At 41.3% G+C, this 12,451-nt stretch overlaps 2 protein-coding genes across 2 annotated transcripts; one reads left to right on the top strand and one right to left on the bottom strand.

Annotated features, from left to right (window-relative positions):
- Positions 1-439: 439 nt before the first annotated feature.
- Positions 440-1,288, top strand: LOC118781796 (myeloid-associated differentiation marker-like protein 2). The gene has a single exon (XM_036534920.1). The coding sequence runs from the start codon at positions 440-442 to the stop codon at positions 1,286-1,288; it is 849 nt and encodes a 282-aa protein (XP_036390813.1).
- A 750-nt stretch (positions 1,289-2,038) lies between these two features.
- Positions 2,039-11,169, bottom strand: mss51 (MSS51 mitochondrial translational activator). Its single transcript, XM_036545363.1, has 6 exons — positions 11,069-11,169; positions 10,145-10,294; positions 8,432-8,556; positions 6,801-7,364; positions 3,527-3,620; positions 2,039-3,240 (listed from the first exon to the last, which is right to left on the bottom strand). The coding sequence occupies exons 1-6, from the start codon at positions 11,083-11,085 to the stop codon at positions 3,036-3,038; spliced, it is 1,155 nt and encodes a 384-aa protein (XP_036401256.1). The 5' UTR covers positions 11,086-11,169; the 3' UTR covers positions 2,039-3,035.
- Positions 11,170-12,451: the final 1,282 nt, after the last annotated feature.

Consider the following 12,451-nt stretch of genomic DNA (forward strand, 5'->3'; position numbering starts at 1 on the left):
CAGAAAGAAAATGGCACAAATGTAAGGCACCACAATATTGTACAGAGCATTATGGTGACTGCTTGATATTTAAATGAACTTCTCATGTGTGCAGAAGTAGTAGTACAGATTAGTACAGAATGCCTACAGTAACAGTAACATAGAGGTTAATGGTTAACTAAAACATTACACAAACAGCTGATTTGATGTGCTATATAAAGCTCTGCTCTCCTTAAGCAGAGCCTGACACGCAGTGGAAACAGAGAGTGAGAATACGAAGTCACAAGAAGGACACTCCCATCGACGCCTGAGAACCCGTCTTCAGATCAACTGGACGGAGCAGACACCTCTTGTGTACCAGATTTCCCCTTTCTCTGGGGGGAGTGAAAGTTTTCATCACTTCTCTGAATTGGGGCTCTTCACATTCCTGTGGCAGCTGAAACCAAACGAGGAGGGCAAAATGTCTTTTGGCCCATTTAAGGATCTGCACAACATTTTTCGTTTGGTGGAGGCTATTTTCTGTACACTGGCAGCCTGTCTGTCATCTGCACCCAGGCAATCGTATGGTGCTTGGTGCTTGTTCACCTGGGTTTTCTGCCTTTCGGTCTCTTTGTTCATCCTTGTAATGGAGATCATGAGCTGGTACCTTCTGCTAATGGCAATCTTACCCAATTGGAAAGACTTCACCTGTGGCATGACCATGCTGTGCTCACTCATGATTTCTTCAGCCTCCTTCATTTTCTTAGTTCATTTCACCTGCATGTCATGCATTACAGCCATCTTCTGCACAATCTTCTCCCTGGCAGCCATGGGAACCTACATGGTGGATGCTGTGATGGCCAAACGCAACCGTCCTGAAGGCTACCTGTCCACTCTGCCAGGGTTCGTCAGGGTCAGTGAGGCATTCGTGGCCTGCATCATCTTTGCTGCCTACACCAGCTATTTCCAAGGTGTGGGGCCAAGCTATAGGCCAGGTGCTATGATCTGGTGCATCATAGTGTACGGCATCTGCTTCCTTGTCACTGTGGTCATCATACTTTTCAGACTGATCAAGTTCCTCTCCCTTTTGTGCTCCATGCTGGATATAGTTGAATTAGTGTTCAATATCTTGGCGGTGCTGTTGTACCTGTCTACTGCTATTGTGTGGCCCCTGTACACCTACCAACACTACCGAAGCTACCATCCACCTGACTGCAGCTACTGCCGACTGGATGACCTGGTCGTGGTTACCGTCATGACCATCGGTAATCTCATTCTTTACATAGTGGACCTGGTTTATAGCATTCTGGCAATAGTTAATCGCATATGATATCTGATGTCATTTCACAGCTCCTAGCTAGCCTGTCTGTTGTTCGTCCACGTTTCTTCATGTTTAAAATGTGCCTTTTATTTCGTGGTGTTCTTTTTGTCACTTCAGCAATCTCTTACTGATACACTGAGTTTTATACAATAAAGAAAATGGTAAATTGGAATCTGTATCTGGAAATCTGGAGAATAAACAGATGCATGCAACACACTTGCATTTACATTTACATTTATTCATTTGGCAAACGCTTTTATTCAAAGCGACTTATAAGTGAGGCAGAGTATAACACAAGCAGTCGCTTCGTCTTGGGAGGAAGGAAGGGCACCTGTGTGTTTACAGGTGTAATAATGTAAATGTAAATATTGATGGGAAATGTGATTTGTTTTGAAATGAGCATTATGCACAAAAAAATTAAAGTTAGTTGACTTAAAAAACTACCCCTCACCTTGTCTTTATTTAAAAAAAAAAAACAGTCGTTCTTTTGACCATTTGTTCAAATTTGCAAGCCAGGTGTGCAAAAAAACAAAACCTTTATCTTCTGTGGTATAACTGCAATTTTTTTTTTGCTATACCTGCAAAAAAGTTTGAATATTTTTCCATTCTTACCCCTGAAACCAATTGGGCAATAGGGGAAGTTTCAATACAGTTTGTATTCATATTAACACCCTGAAAACAAACCATTTCCATAAAAAAAAATCATTTGTTGTTCAGGCCAATCTTTAGCATACCACCCACTTCTTCTGGAATCCTGTATTCTTATTCTTAACTATGTATAGTAAAGTCAGTGCTCATATCACATAGTAACACTTTTTCTTGCGCAACCACACACAACTGTTCCAAGGTAAATGTTTGATATTGTACCAGAAACACACTAAAGTCTATCCCTGTACAAACAATTCACACTTTTTATAAACGTATACCCCAAAAAAAGATCTTTTTCATAAGCCCCTTCAGCATTTAATTTATTACAGTGAGGGACCTGTATGCAAAAAGGTCAATTTGATTTCAAGCTTGTATCAGTAGGCATCATTTTGGACTCCTCAAAAATTCTTTTCTTGCTCACAGATAAAAGAATAAAACGTTAGTATTCATTAACAATATGCTTCCACAGAGACACTGAGCTTATCACTGAATGCAAAAGAGGCCGTTGTTCATTTAAACAAAGTGAGTGTGTGCAGGTTCAACTTCACAGATAAGTGGCATGCAAAAAGGTACCACTCGCCGGTGCAGACAAGAATAAAAAGTGTGTGTACAAAAATGGCTGAAGGTTTAAAAAGGTTTTAAATTTTCAAGGTCAGGAAGTGGACACATTTCACTTTTTCCAAACAAATCAATGAAATGAAGAATGTAATACTGACATTCCAAAAAATGGAGCATTAAACCTCTTTAATACTTTCAAAAAATCCTGTGCTGAGATGAGGACATTGGCTGTAATTGGCAGTGCCAAATATTTTAAAAGCACATTTACTGTTAACATCCTTTCAGCAATTTGGTCAGTGTGAGCTACAGAGCTCTGTAGTAGCTCACCTGAAAGGACATGCTCAGGTTCTGGCACTGTGAATTAGCTGCACTAATACACAACAGAAACATACAGGGGGACATAAGGGGACAGTAAAATGGCAGCTGGTGCAAATGGTGAGAAAATATGTCTCTCCTCTTATCAGGAGACTAGGGCAGTCTGCCTCAGTGTTTCACAGCTGGTTATTGGTGTGTGGTACAAGAAAGTAAAACGGCTGCTTTGTCCACAGCTTTAATCTTCCTCTTCCTCCAGCTCCTCCACCTGCTCCAGTAGCCCCTTGAAGCAGAGGTAGTGGGCGCTGTAGTAGACTGGAGTTTTGTTTGGACAGGACTGGACCTGTTCTGGTTTCAGTGATGCAAAGGGGTTAGGTCCAGTTCCTGTGATATGCATTTCCAGCTCTGTAAGAATCTGCAGGGTGTAGTTCAGCTCCTGCTCACTGTGGAGACATACACATACATACATACAGACACGTTATCACACAAGATTTCTACACAGTACATACATAAAGACTATTTTCTATGTGTTTGGTACATCCAACTAAACATATTCCCTGGGTTTGATTTCTAAATACCTATAGTCTTCTAAGTAATCTAAGTAAACTTAAATCTAAATCTAAGTAACTTAATGTCATGTTTCAAATAGATAATTTTTCTAAGATTTGCCCTTGGTGACCTAAAATGCGCCTAACCATGGCACAAAAAATAAGGTATGAAAGGACCTACTTGAACATGGTGAAGAGTGTTGGGATATTATAGTCTCGGAGGAGCAGCAGGGTGGGGAGCCAGCCTTCATCCAGGCCCTGGCTGGCATCAAACCCTGCAAGACAGGATCATTGACGTCAACATCGATTAAACTTGGTTAGGTGATGTTTTATCTCTTGAAAACTTCACAGTGCACATTTGCATTAAATAAAAAATAAAAAATCTATAGTGAAGCTTCCAAAAAACTCAACGGCAAAGCCAGTCGCTTTGTGTGCACGCCAGGTTTTACAACCCTGGCTCCATCCCAGCTGTGTCATCAGCTGATGATGACGGAAGCTCAAGGCAGTGGAACGCCTGTTCCGCGGGAGATAGGGTGGGTGTGTCAGCAGGGGTTGCTCATCTCACTGCTGTCAGGCACTGTGTGATTTCTCAAGCAACTACGGGTTGCTGAGATGATGACAGTAGAGAAGCACCTAGCCTCTAATGAGTGTCCACTCCAGTGTAATGTGCTGAGTGACTTGTAGTGCAGAAAACAGCCATTAACTGCGTGGAGGATAGGGTTGCATATCGAGGGAAAAACATAAAGAAAACCTTTAATAACTAGTATGAATTCCAGTAGCATAGGGGCAGGGTACTGGACGGGCCTGGCACTAGACTGACTTTGTGCAAAGAGTATCTAGATAATTCATCCATATTGTGAAATTACATGCCAAAATTCACATAACAATAAATGACCTAATAGCCAACAGCTGAAGGGTCTACACAGACATGTTTCACTTTTCAGAGATTTTTGCCTTCATGATTGTTTTCATGTGTGGTCACCTTTTTTCATGAGCCCTTTTATTGCTGTTATTATTTTTAGTGAGGGAACCCTCCTCAGGCAAATTTTCTATCTGAGTGCACCTCTGGGACTCACTGTGGACGTCCCTCTAAAGAACAATGAAACTTTTTGCCCACAGATAAAAAAATGTTAAATATTCAATAACAATCTGCTTGTGTGAACAAACAGTCACAGTATGCAAAACAGATTTCTTTCAAAGAAAAAGGAAGTGTATAGCCTAAGCTCCCTCAGTAACTGATATGCAAAAAGGTACTGCTGGAAAATCTAGAGAACAAAAAGGCTTAACTCTAACTGTTTTCCATGGAACAGAAGGCTTTTTCTCTGGAAGCTTGCACTTCACATTTTTTTCAAAAACAAATCCAAGACTGGAATATCAATTTTACAAGCACTGACTGTCTTTACATGCGTATTAATATTCCAATGTTATTTATTGGATATTAAAGTATTTTGACTATGACAACAGTTATGTAATTAGATTTTCAAATTGCATATTGCACATGCTCAGACATAAGCCTATACAAGGAATACCCTAAATAAGGTCTTTACATGATGACCCAATATTTTGTTTTACAGAGGAATATCAGATGTGTATTATTCAGATTTCTATTGACCAGAACACTTGCTTATTCTAGTTATGGGTATCAAAATAAGTTGTTTGTGAGACTCATGTCATAGTCAGAATACTTAAATATTCAGGTATGCTGGTTTGCATGTAAACCTAGTCTATGAATGTGTAAAGGAACATCAAAGCTCTTGAATATTTTTAAAGCTCTTCCTCTTTGGAGAGGAGGGTTTTGATTATAACAGGTTCTATATGTAATTTCAAACTTAATATTTCAAAACCACTGTTACAGAAGTTATTCAAGCCGATGACAGTTATATCGTTTTTTTTTTTTTTTCGAAATGATAAGATGACAACAGCTAAGGGTGTGAAATACTTTTAAGGTGCAGCATGCAGAGCACAAGGTGATCGTACAAACAAGACTAAATGGATGAATATATGTGAGACAAGGCAGGGGCCCTCTCCTTGACTCCACCAGAGCTGTGTCACATGTTGTGTCACTGGTGCTGTGTCCAGACAGTGGACCTGGTAGTACTGAGCACCTCTCCTGGGACTAAAATAAACTGAACAGATCATGGGAATGAGGCCAGCTGTGATGAACGTAGCCATTCAAAGTGGTGGAAGCATGACCCTTTTGGCTGCTGCTGTTCATGTGTATGAGTAAGGGGCCAAATCTACCTCAAAATAGCAGGATACAGGGAGATGTCAGCAAATGGAATGACCCTTCCTCTTGCAAAACTTTACCCCATTTGCATATCAGAAAAATATTACATAAATAAGAAATGAACATAAATCATTTATTACTCTTAAACCAGCATGAACAAGGCAGAAATGGTTATTCAACTTTGATGATAAAAATTAATTTAACTCACTGTTTAATACTTCACTGTAGTTGGTATTAGTGGCCTATTCTATGATCCAAATCCAATTCACCAGTGACCTCTGTGAATGTGCTAAGATTTTTTTATAGTGCAATTCTGTTCCAGGACAATTTGCTTATTAAAATATATTGTGAACTGTACAACTGTGAATAATGCAATATTTTGTAAATAATGGCTATTTTTTACTTCTATTAGTCTTACATTTTGCCCCTTTTTTCAACCTGCCTATTTCAGCTCTTAGATTTGGCTAGTGTGACCATAAAACAAGAATTAAGATTAGCAGTCACAAGATGACGAGAGAGAACTTGTTGAGCTGGTTATCTTGCTTGGAAATACACCTATCTACAAAGCAAAGCTAGCAAAAAAAAAAAAAAAAAGAAGCAACATTTTGATGGAAAAAAAACAGATAATTTAGTATTTTACATGCTACTGAAAATGCAGAAAATGCACAGCTACTGCAAACTTGTTCAAAACTATTGACGAATGTGGCTCACTTTGCTATTTACACAAGCTATTCCCTAATGCTGTCCATGGTCCAGGATTCGGTGGCAAACAGAAGCTGGCAGTGAGAGCGCTGAGTGCACAGACCAGCACTAAACGGCTCCAGTTGTTCTCATGAATCACCCAGATAGCCAATAAAAGTCTGGCGCTTACACATATTTCTGCTGCAGTGGGTGCTTGCAAAGACACTGCAAAACCTTTTTAAACTCCAAAAGGCCCTGCTGTGTCCTTCGGTTTTCTCAGTGAAAATTGTAAAGCAATAAATTAAGAGAAGCCTCTCATGGAGTTTACCTGAAAATAAGATTGGTTCAGAGAGATATTCCTCAGTGAACTGCAATGAAATATACCTTTTCCATGTTGTGTGTATCACAATGCCACCACTGTGGAAGATATATTGCTATATTATGAAAAGCTTGTGAAGCAACAGTACCAAACTGATACAATAGTCACTGCCACATTCTGAGGATTCAAGAAACTGTGTTAACGGAATACAGAAGCTTAGATTACTACCTGGATGGAATCCCACAACGAGGTCAGGCCTGGCCGCTTCCTTTGTCTCCACAAGCTCCTCCCAAAATTGGTGGTAGAGGCCCTTGTAGGCACTGATGTAGACTCTCCCACGGGGCCCAAAGGCCCTCAGAGGGGGCCTCAAAATGGGTCCCTCCACCACCTCTGGCCCAATCATCACCACCTCCAGGCCCTGGTGGCCAGGGAACATGCGGGTCAGCTCGTCCATGTCTGTGAGTCGGGCCCCCATGGTCTCACTGTGGGATGCTCCGGCCAGGTGGATGGTGAGGGGCCGGGAGTAGGGGTCCAAGCCAAAAATACGCAGCCCCAGGCCCAGGGTGAGGGGCCTGGACAGAAACTCGCTTGCTACCCTCCATACTGACTCCCGAAGGTCAGCATCTTCTGGGCGGGGCCTGCAAGCATTGGCCCACAGGTCTCCCATGTTTTGCCCAGACAAGATAGCATCCAGACGTGGTCTTAGATCTCCCTGCATGGAGAGCCAGTCTTCCCAGCCCTTCACTTCAGCTGCAGGGCGAGACCACTGCTCTGTGGGGAAGGGGAGGTCTCCTATTGGGGGGTGGGGAAAAAGAGATGGAGACGTTAAGGTGTGTGAGTAAACTATTGGTATGTTCCATCTATTTTCTCACATAAACCTATTACTTTCATGCACATTGGTGGAACTGTGAGTTAGTGCCAGTAGTTTGTTTTGGTTATTAAAATAGTTTTTATATATAAAAATGCTTATATATAAACAGTTGTTATAAATGTCTTCAAAGCAAATTGTTACATTTCAAACGATCTGATGACATATTCCCACAGGACCAAAGGCCAATATTTAAGGATTAGGATTAGAGAAAACAAGAGAAGAACAATTGACCACTCTGCAGAAATCAGGTTAATTCCATTATTTATATCAGGGTGAAGACCCTTTGGAATGTAAATCCCTAAAAGACACACACACACTGAAATTGAATATTCAAATACAGTACGAATAAGGACCCTGGGAAGAGGTATTCTGTAAATCAAGCAAGGATAAGAACTGAGGGACCACCTAGTCCAAAAAACAACTACCTCATCCTTTTGAAATAGAGGCCTTTGAAATCATTTGACACAGAGCAGCAGAACCCTTGTTTGTTTACTTGTTATGTGTTTCATGTATGCTTTCTCACATACTGATGAACCTTGAGGAACACACATCCATTGACATTTCAGAATTGTGGTATAGATCACTTTCATGAGGATCAAAGTTGGCTGAATCCGCATAGCCAAAACATTTTTCAGACTTTTGGGATGGAGTCAGTGGAGTAAAGGGTCTTTTCTATATTACACGTCAGAGGTACCTGAGATAAAACCAATTGTCCTTAACAATTTCTTTGGCTGGCACATTTCAATAAACATGAGGGAAAAAAATCCACTCTTACTAACTCTGAAGAGTTAGCTCATGTTGGAATCAGATTAAGGAAACAGAGGAGTTATGATTGATGGATAGGCGCCGGGGGACCAGTGCCTCCCATTCAGTCTCATTACTCTGTGCGATGAAGGGCTTGGTGCTCCAGGTCTGCCTAACACAGCACAGATGATCCCGGCAAATTAGACCACACAGATCTTGGAGAACTCCCTCTCCTGGCTCTCACCTATAAACACCAGCCACTCAACCAGTCTGTCGATGCCCACCAGCCGCAGCTGTGTGCAGAACTTCTTATGCTGTGGCCAGTCCTCCTTCTGGCACTCCTTACTGCAGTAATACACATTCAGACACCTGGGAAAGAGAGAGACTGCAGTTATGCATGCGTCAGTGGACAAAAGACTTCTGTTTTTTAGCTCATTGTAGAGGCATCAGTTCCAGAATTAGTGTCATGTGAAGCAACAGCTAGATTTGCAAATACAGTGTGATCACATACAAAGTTCCAAGTGGGGAGTATGTTAGGAAAGCACGTTAGCCTGTATGCTTCCATCATATTTTGTCCTAGCCTACATGCTATGAGATCCCTTATTCATAACTTTACCATTACATAGTGGTACATACACACAATTGAAGTATTTGATATTTGTGTAACCTTTAAAAAGCTGAGTACACCATCACATGCTAATCTGTGCACAGCCATAGTGTTTGTCATGTGTATAGTGCAAGCAGATGTACCTTGACTGCAAAATGTGCTCTTCCTTTGGCAGCCTCTTTAAGCCACAGTGAACAATCTCATCAAGAGGACATGACAGGCAGTGGGAAGACCTGGGGAGCTCCATGTGGGAGACCACAGCACCTGCCTTGGTCCTACTTAGAGCCCTCCATGAAGCTCAGCGCTCAGGTCTAAGAACACAAAATCTGATCTTGTAGCATGTAAATGCTTTGTCTGCCAAAGCCTCAGATAAGAAAAAAATAAGCTATTTGAGTAAGTATATTTGAAAGGAGATGGAGGGGGTATTAATGTATCAGGGCTGAACTGGTGAAAAATAAAACAGTGCTATGTCATATCTATAAATCGCCACCACTCCAAAAACACAGAGTCCTGTCCATCACGGAAGCAGAAAAGCAAGGAGAAAGGAGAGATCAAGGGCATAAGTTCACCACTGTCTTCAAACGATCGTGATGGAGGTGAGGAATTTGCATGCTCTACTGTATGCTGTGAATGCTGCACAAAATAGAGCACTCGATTTGACTCCTAAACTGACTGTGCAAGCAAAACAAGGAATAAAGACAGATGTAGAATAAACACTCTCAGTGGCAAAATGAGAGTTATACAAAGAGTATAGAGTACAGAACAGAAGTGATGAGAGTTGTCAGAGTATAACCTTTCACAAATTTTGACTTAAACTTAAAAATATTAAGAAATCACTACCTGTTCCTGACCACCTTTTAATCTGACAGAGAGAGTCTGAGTGTTGCAATCTACCGAAAATGTTTGCACAGGAATTTTTACAGCATGTTGTAGTGGCTATGATGAAGCAATGATCATTTTTTATTTCTTATGATATATTGTCCTAGATATTAACTAAATTGTGAATTACTATTAGTTTTCTCTAATTTTGTGCCAGAATTTGAAAGCGCCACCTGCTGAGACCTCAGAGTGATGCAGCATGCGTCATTCTGACCAATGCGCTTGTGGTTAGTAGCATGCACAGTTCAAGATGTAGTCACAGCGAAGTATTTTGATGGTACGCAGCCACCCAGCCAATAAATCTCCACGGTTCTGGTTTCATGTCATCGTGAAGAAAAGAGGCTGGAATGAAACTGAGGGTGTTCCAGTTTGTCTGCTTCCTTCTGTGACCTCGCTCCCCTCATGCCTCTCAAACTGTGACCCACCTAGCCCCTCCTACCCTCTCCCTCTCTCACTCCGCTCCTCACTTACTTAACGCAGCGCTTTAACGTCTGGCCCTCTGAGAGGTGGCTGGGCAGCTTCCTGCAGCCTGCGCAGAACTTGAACGTCTCTTCCATCTTCTCGAACATCTCCTTATGGGAGCGGAAGGTGAGGCTCTTCGCCTTCCGCTCCGGTTCGGCCCTGGTGAAAGGGAGAGAGGAGGCGACATGACTGTATGGTTTATTATGGACCAACTGTCAGTCTCGTGGATAATGAGGCATCTCTTCCATATCGATGGCAGTGCAGAAGTAGGGGCTACCAAAACTGCAAAGGCTCTCAAGTTATGGATAATTTTGCTATGAGAATGTAAGGGAATATAAACTTGTCAGTTGACAGTGATACAGCAGAGCTGGCAGCTACTCCCTCTGCCTGCCATTTAGGGCAGTGTGTGCAGGACAGATTAAAAAAGAATGGCTGCACAGAGTATAGGAATTGTATTTTTAACCCTAAACTTATCATGGAGCTTGTAATGGTATTACAAACGAAGTATTACTTTAAATATGTATAAAGTGTCATAGAGAACGAAAACGAAGTGTTACGTTAAATATGTTCAAAGTGGCATAGAGAACGAAAAACATTTCCAGTGACCGTTAAAACAAACGAAGAAGAATGTTTCAGACACTTTAAAATGTCCTATAAATGATTTCAACTCAACGGGACAGTAAGTAACCCTTTTACAGGCGTTTATATTACTTTAAAGGACACTGCACGAGCTAGTTTACTCCGAAAACACTTTCAAATGGTTCCTGTTTACATCGGTTATGCACCGAGTTATTTGTAGACCCCACGTGTCGTCGACTCGACGAATTCTGGTAGGCAGCCCAGGGCACAAACGGTCCAATCGAAGGAAGCATATATGTGGCTCAAACTGTCTAACATAAAGTCATTGCGTGTTATAAGGTTTAATTCCCCTACCTTTCCTGATCAGTCATTAGAAATGTTGCGAGTCAGAGTCAGTCTTTTGTGGATGATTTCTGGTGCAGCAAGCTCGGACGGATAGTGATTGACAGCAACCTCTTCAGATACTGCGTTCTCTCTTGGAGAGAGCTCTCAGCGCTATTTATACACATGCAGCCCCCAACACCTGTCAAAACTCCATTACCAGACAATGCTCGAAACTTCTCGCTGGAGAAGGAATATGTACGGGGGGTGAAGTGAGGTTTAAAAAGCTTCTTTAGAATCTTTGAGTCACTCATAATATTAAATATTAAACTGATGACAAACTAAATCGTTGTCATCACGTTCGGTCATTATGAACGTTCTACCACTGTTTTGTCCTGTTTGTCATCTTTATTTATCCCTGGAATTGTTTACGAGGTTCGTCCTTGCATTTTTCGTAATTAAGTAGGCCTGTTACTGAAAAAGTTAGTAATGTGGTTGGAACCCGTTGTCAGGGCCAACAGGACATTGCAGAGGAGTTTTGCTCAATGCTCACTTTTCAGATCCTGTTCGATAATCACAGATTTTAGCAAAAAGCATAAAGAACAGATTGCTCCAAGAAATTCACGAAATTACTATTTAACACTGTAATATGCACAAGTTATAATTATGTTATGTTATTAGGTAGATTTGAAGTGTTATAGTATTTTTGAGTTAACGCTCAGTCATTCGCGAAAAACACAAATATGCCATTACATGCCCCCATGCTCCGCTCAACACCCAGTGGCTCATTGGTTTACATCACTGTCACACCTCGGATTCATTCATTCATTCATTCAGCAAGGTGGTAAACCATAACTGCGTGACCCGTGCCAAATACTGTCTCTCCTCTCTGTCTCTCGATCCTACCCATCGATACCAACAGCGTGCCTCTGCTTGATCACCCATAGACTCCTAACTCGTAGGTCACTTCTTCCGGTTAATATGCCGATCATAAATCCGACTTTAATTCATTCTAGACTCATCTGCAGCAAAGTTACCACATCAATAAAAGTTCAAGTTCGAAGGAAGACCATGAGACCAGCACATGCTATAATATGAACGATTAACAACGGCCAGCACGCTTTCTTTCGGACAGGTAAACTTTAGGCGTCAGGTTGCACTTTCACGTACTTTAATGAGTGGTTGTAAAAAAAAAAAAAACAATTTCGAAGGATGCATGGCATGCTTTTCCATCTAAGGAGGTTGGTCAAAAACATAATGGCCACACACTGAACATGCTTTCTCCACATGTCATGACAAGGTGTAGGTCTACACATAACTACCATATTAAATAAAGACAAAAGTCGTGAATTATAGTGTGAAAAATATTTATTGTTTGCTTTTGTACAGTTATACGAATTACACAGCATATCTAAC

This window comes from Megalops cyprinoides, chromosome 1 (genome assembly GCF_013368585.1).
Source record: "Megalops cyprinoides isolate fMegCyp1 chromosome 1, fMegCyp1.pri, whole genome shotgun sequence".
Classification (NCBI taxonomy): domain Eukaryota; kingdom Metazoa; phylum Chordata; class Actinopteri; order Elopiformes; family Megalopidae; genus Megalops; species Megalops cyprinoides.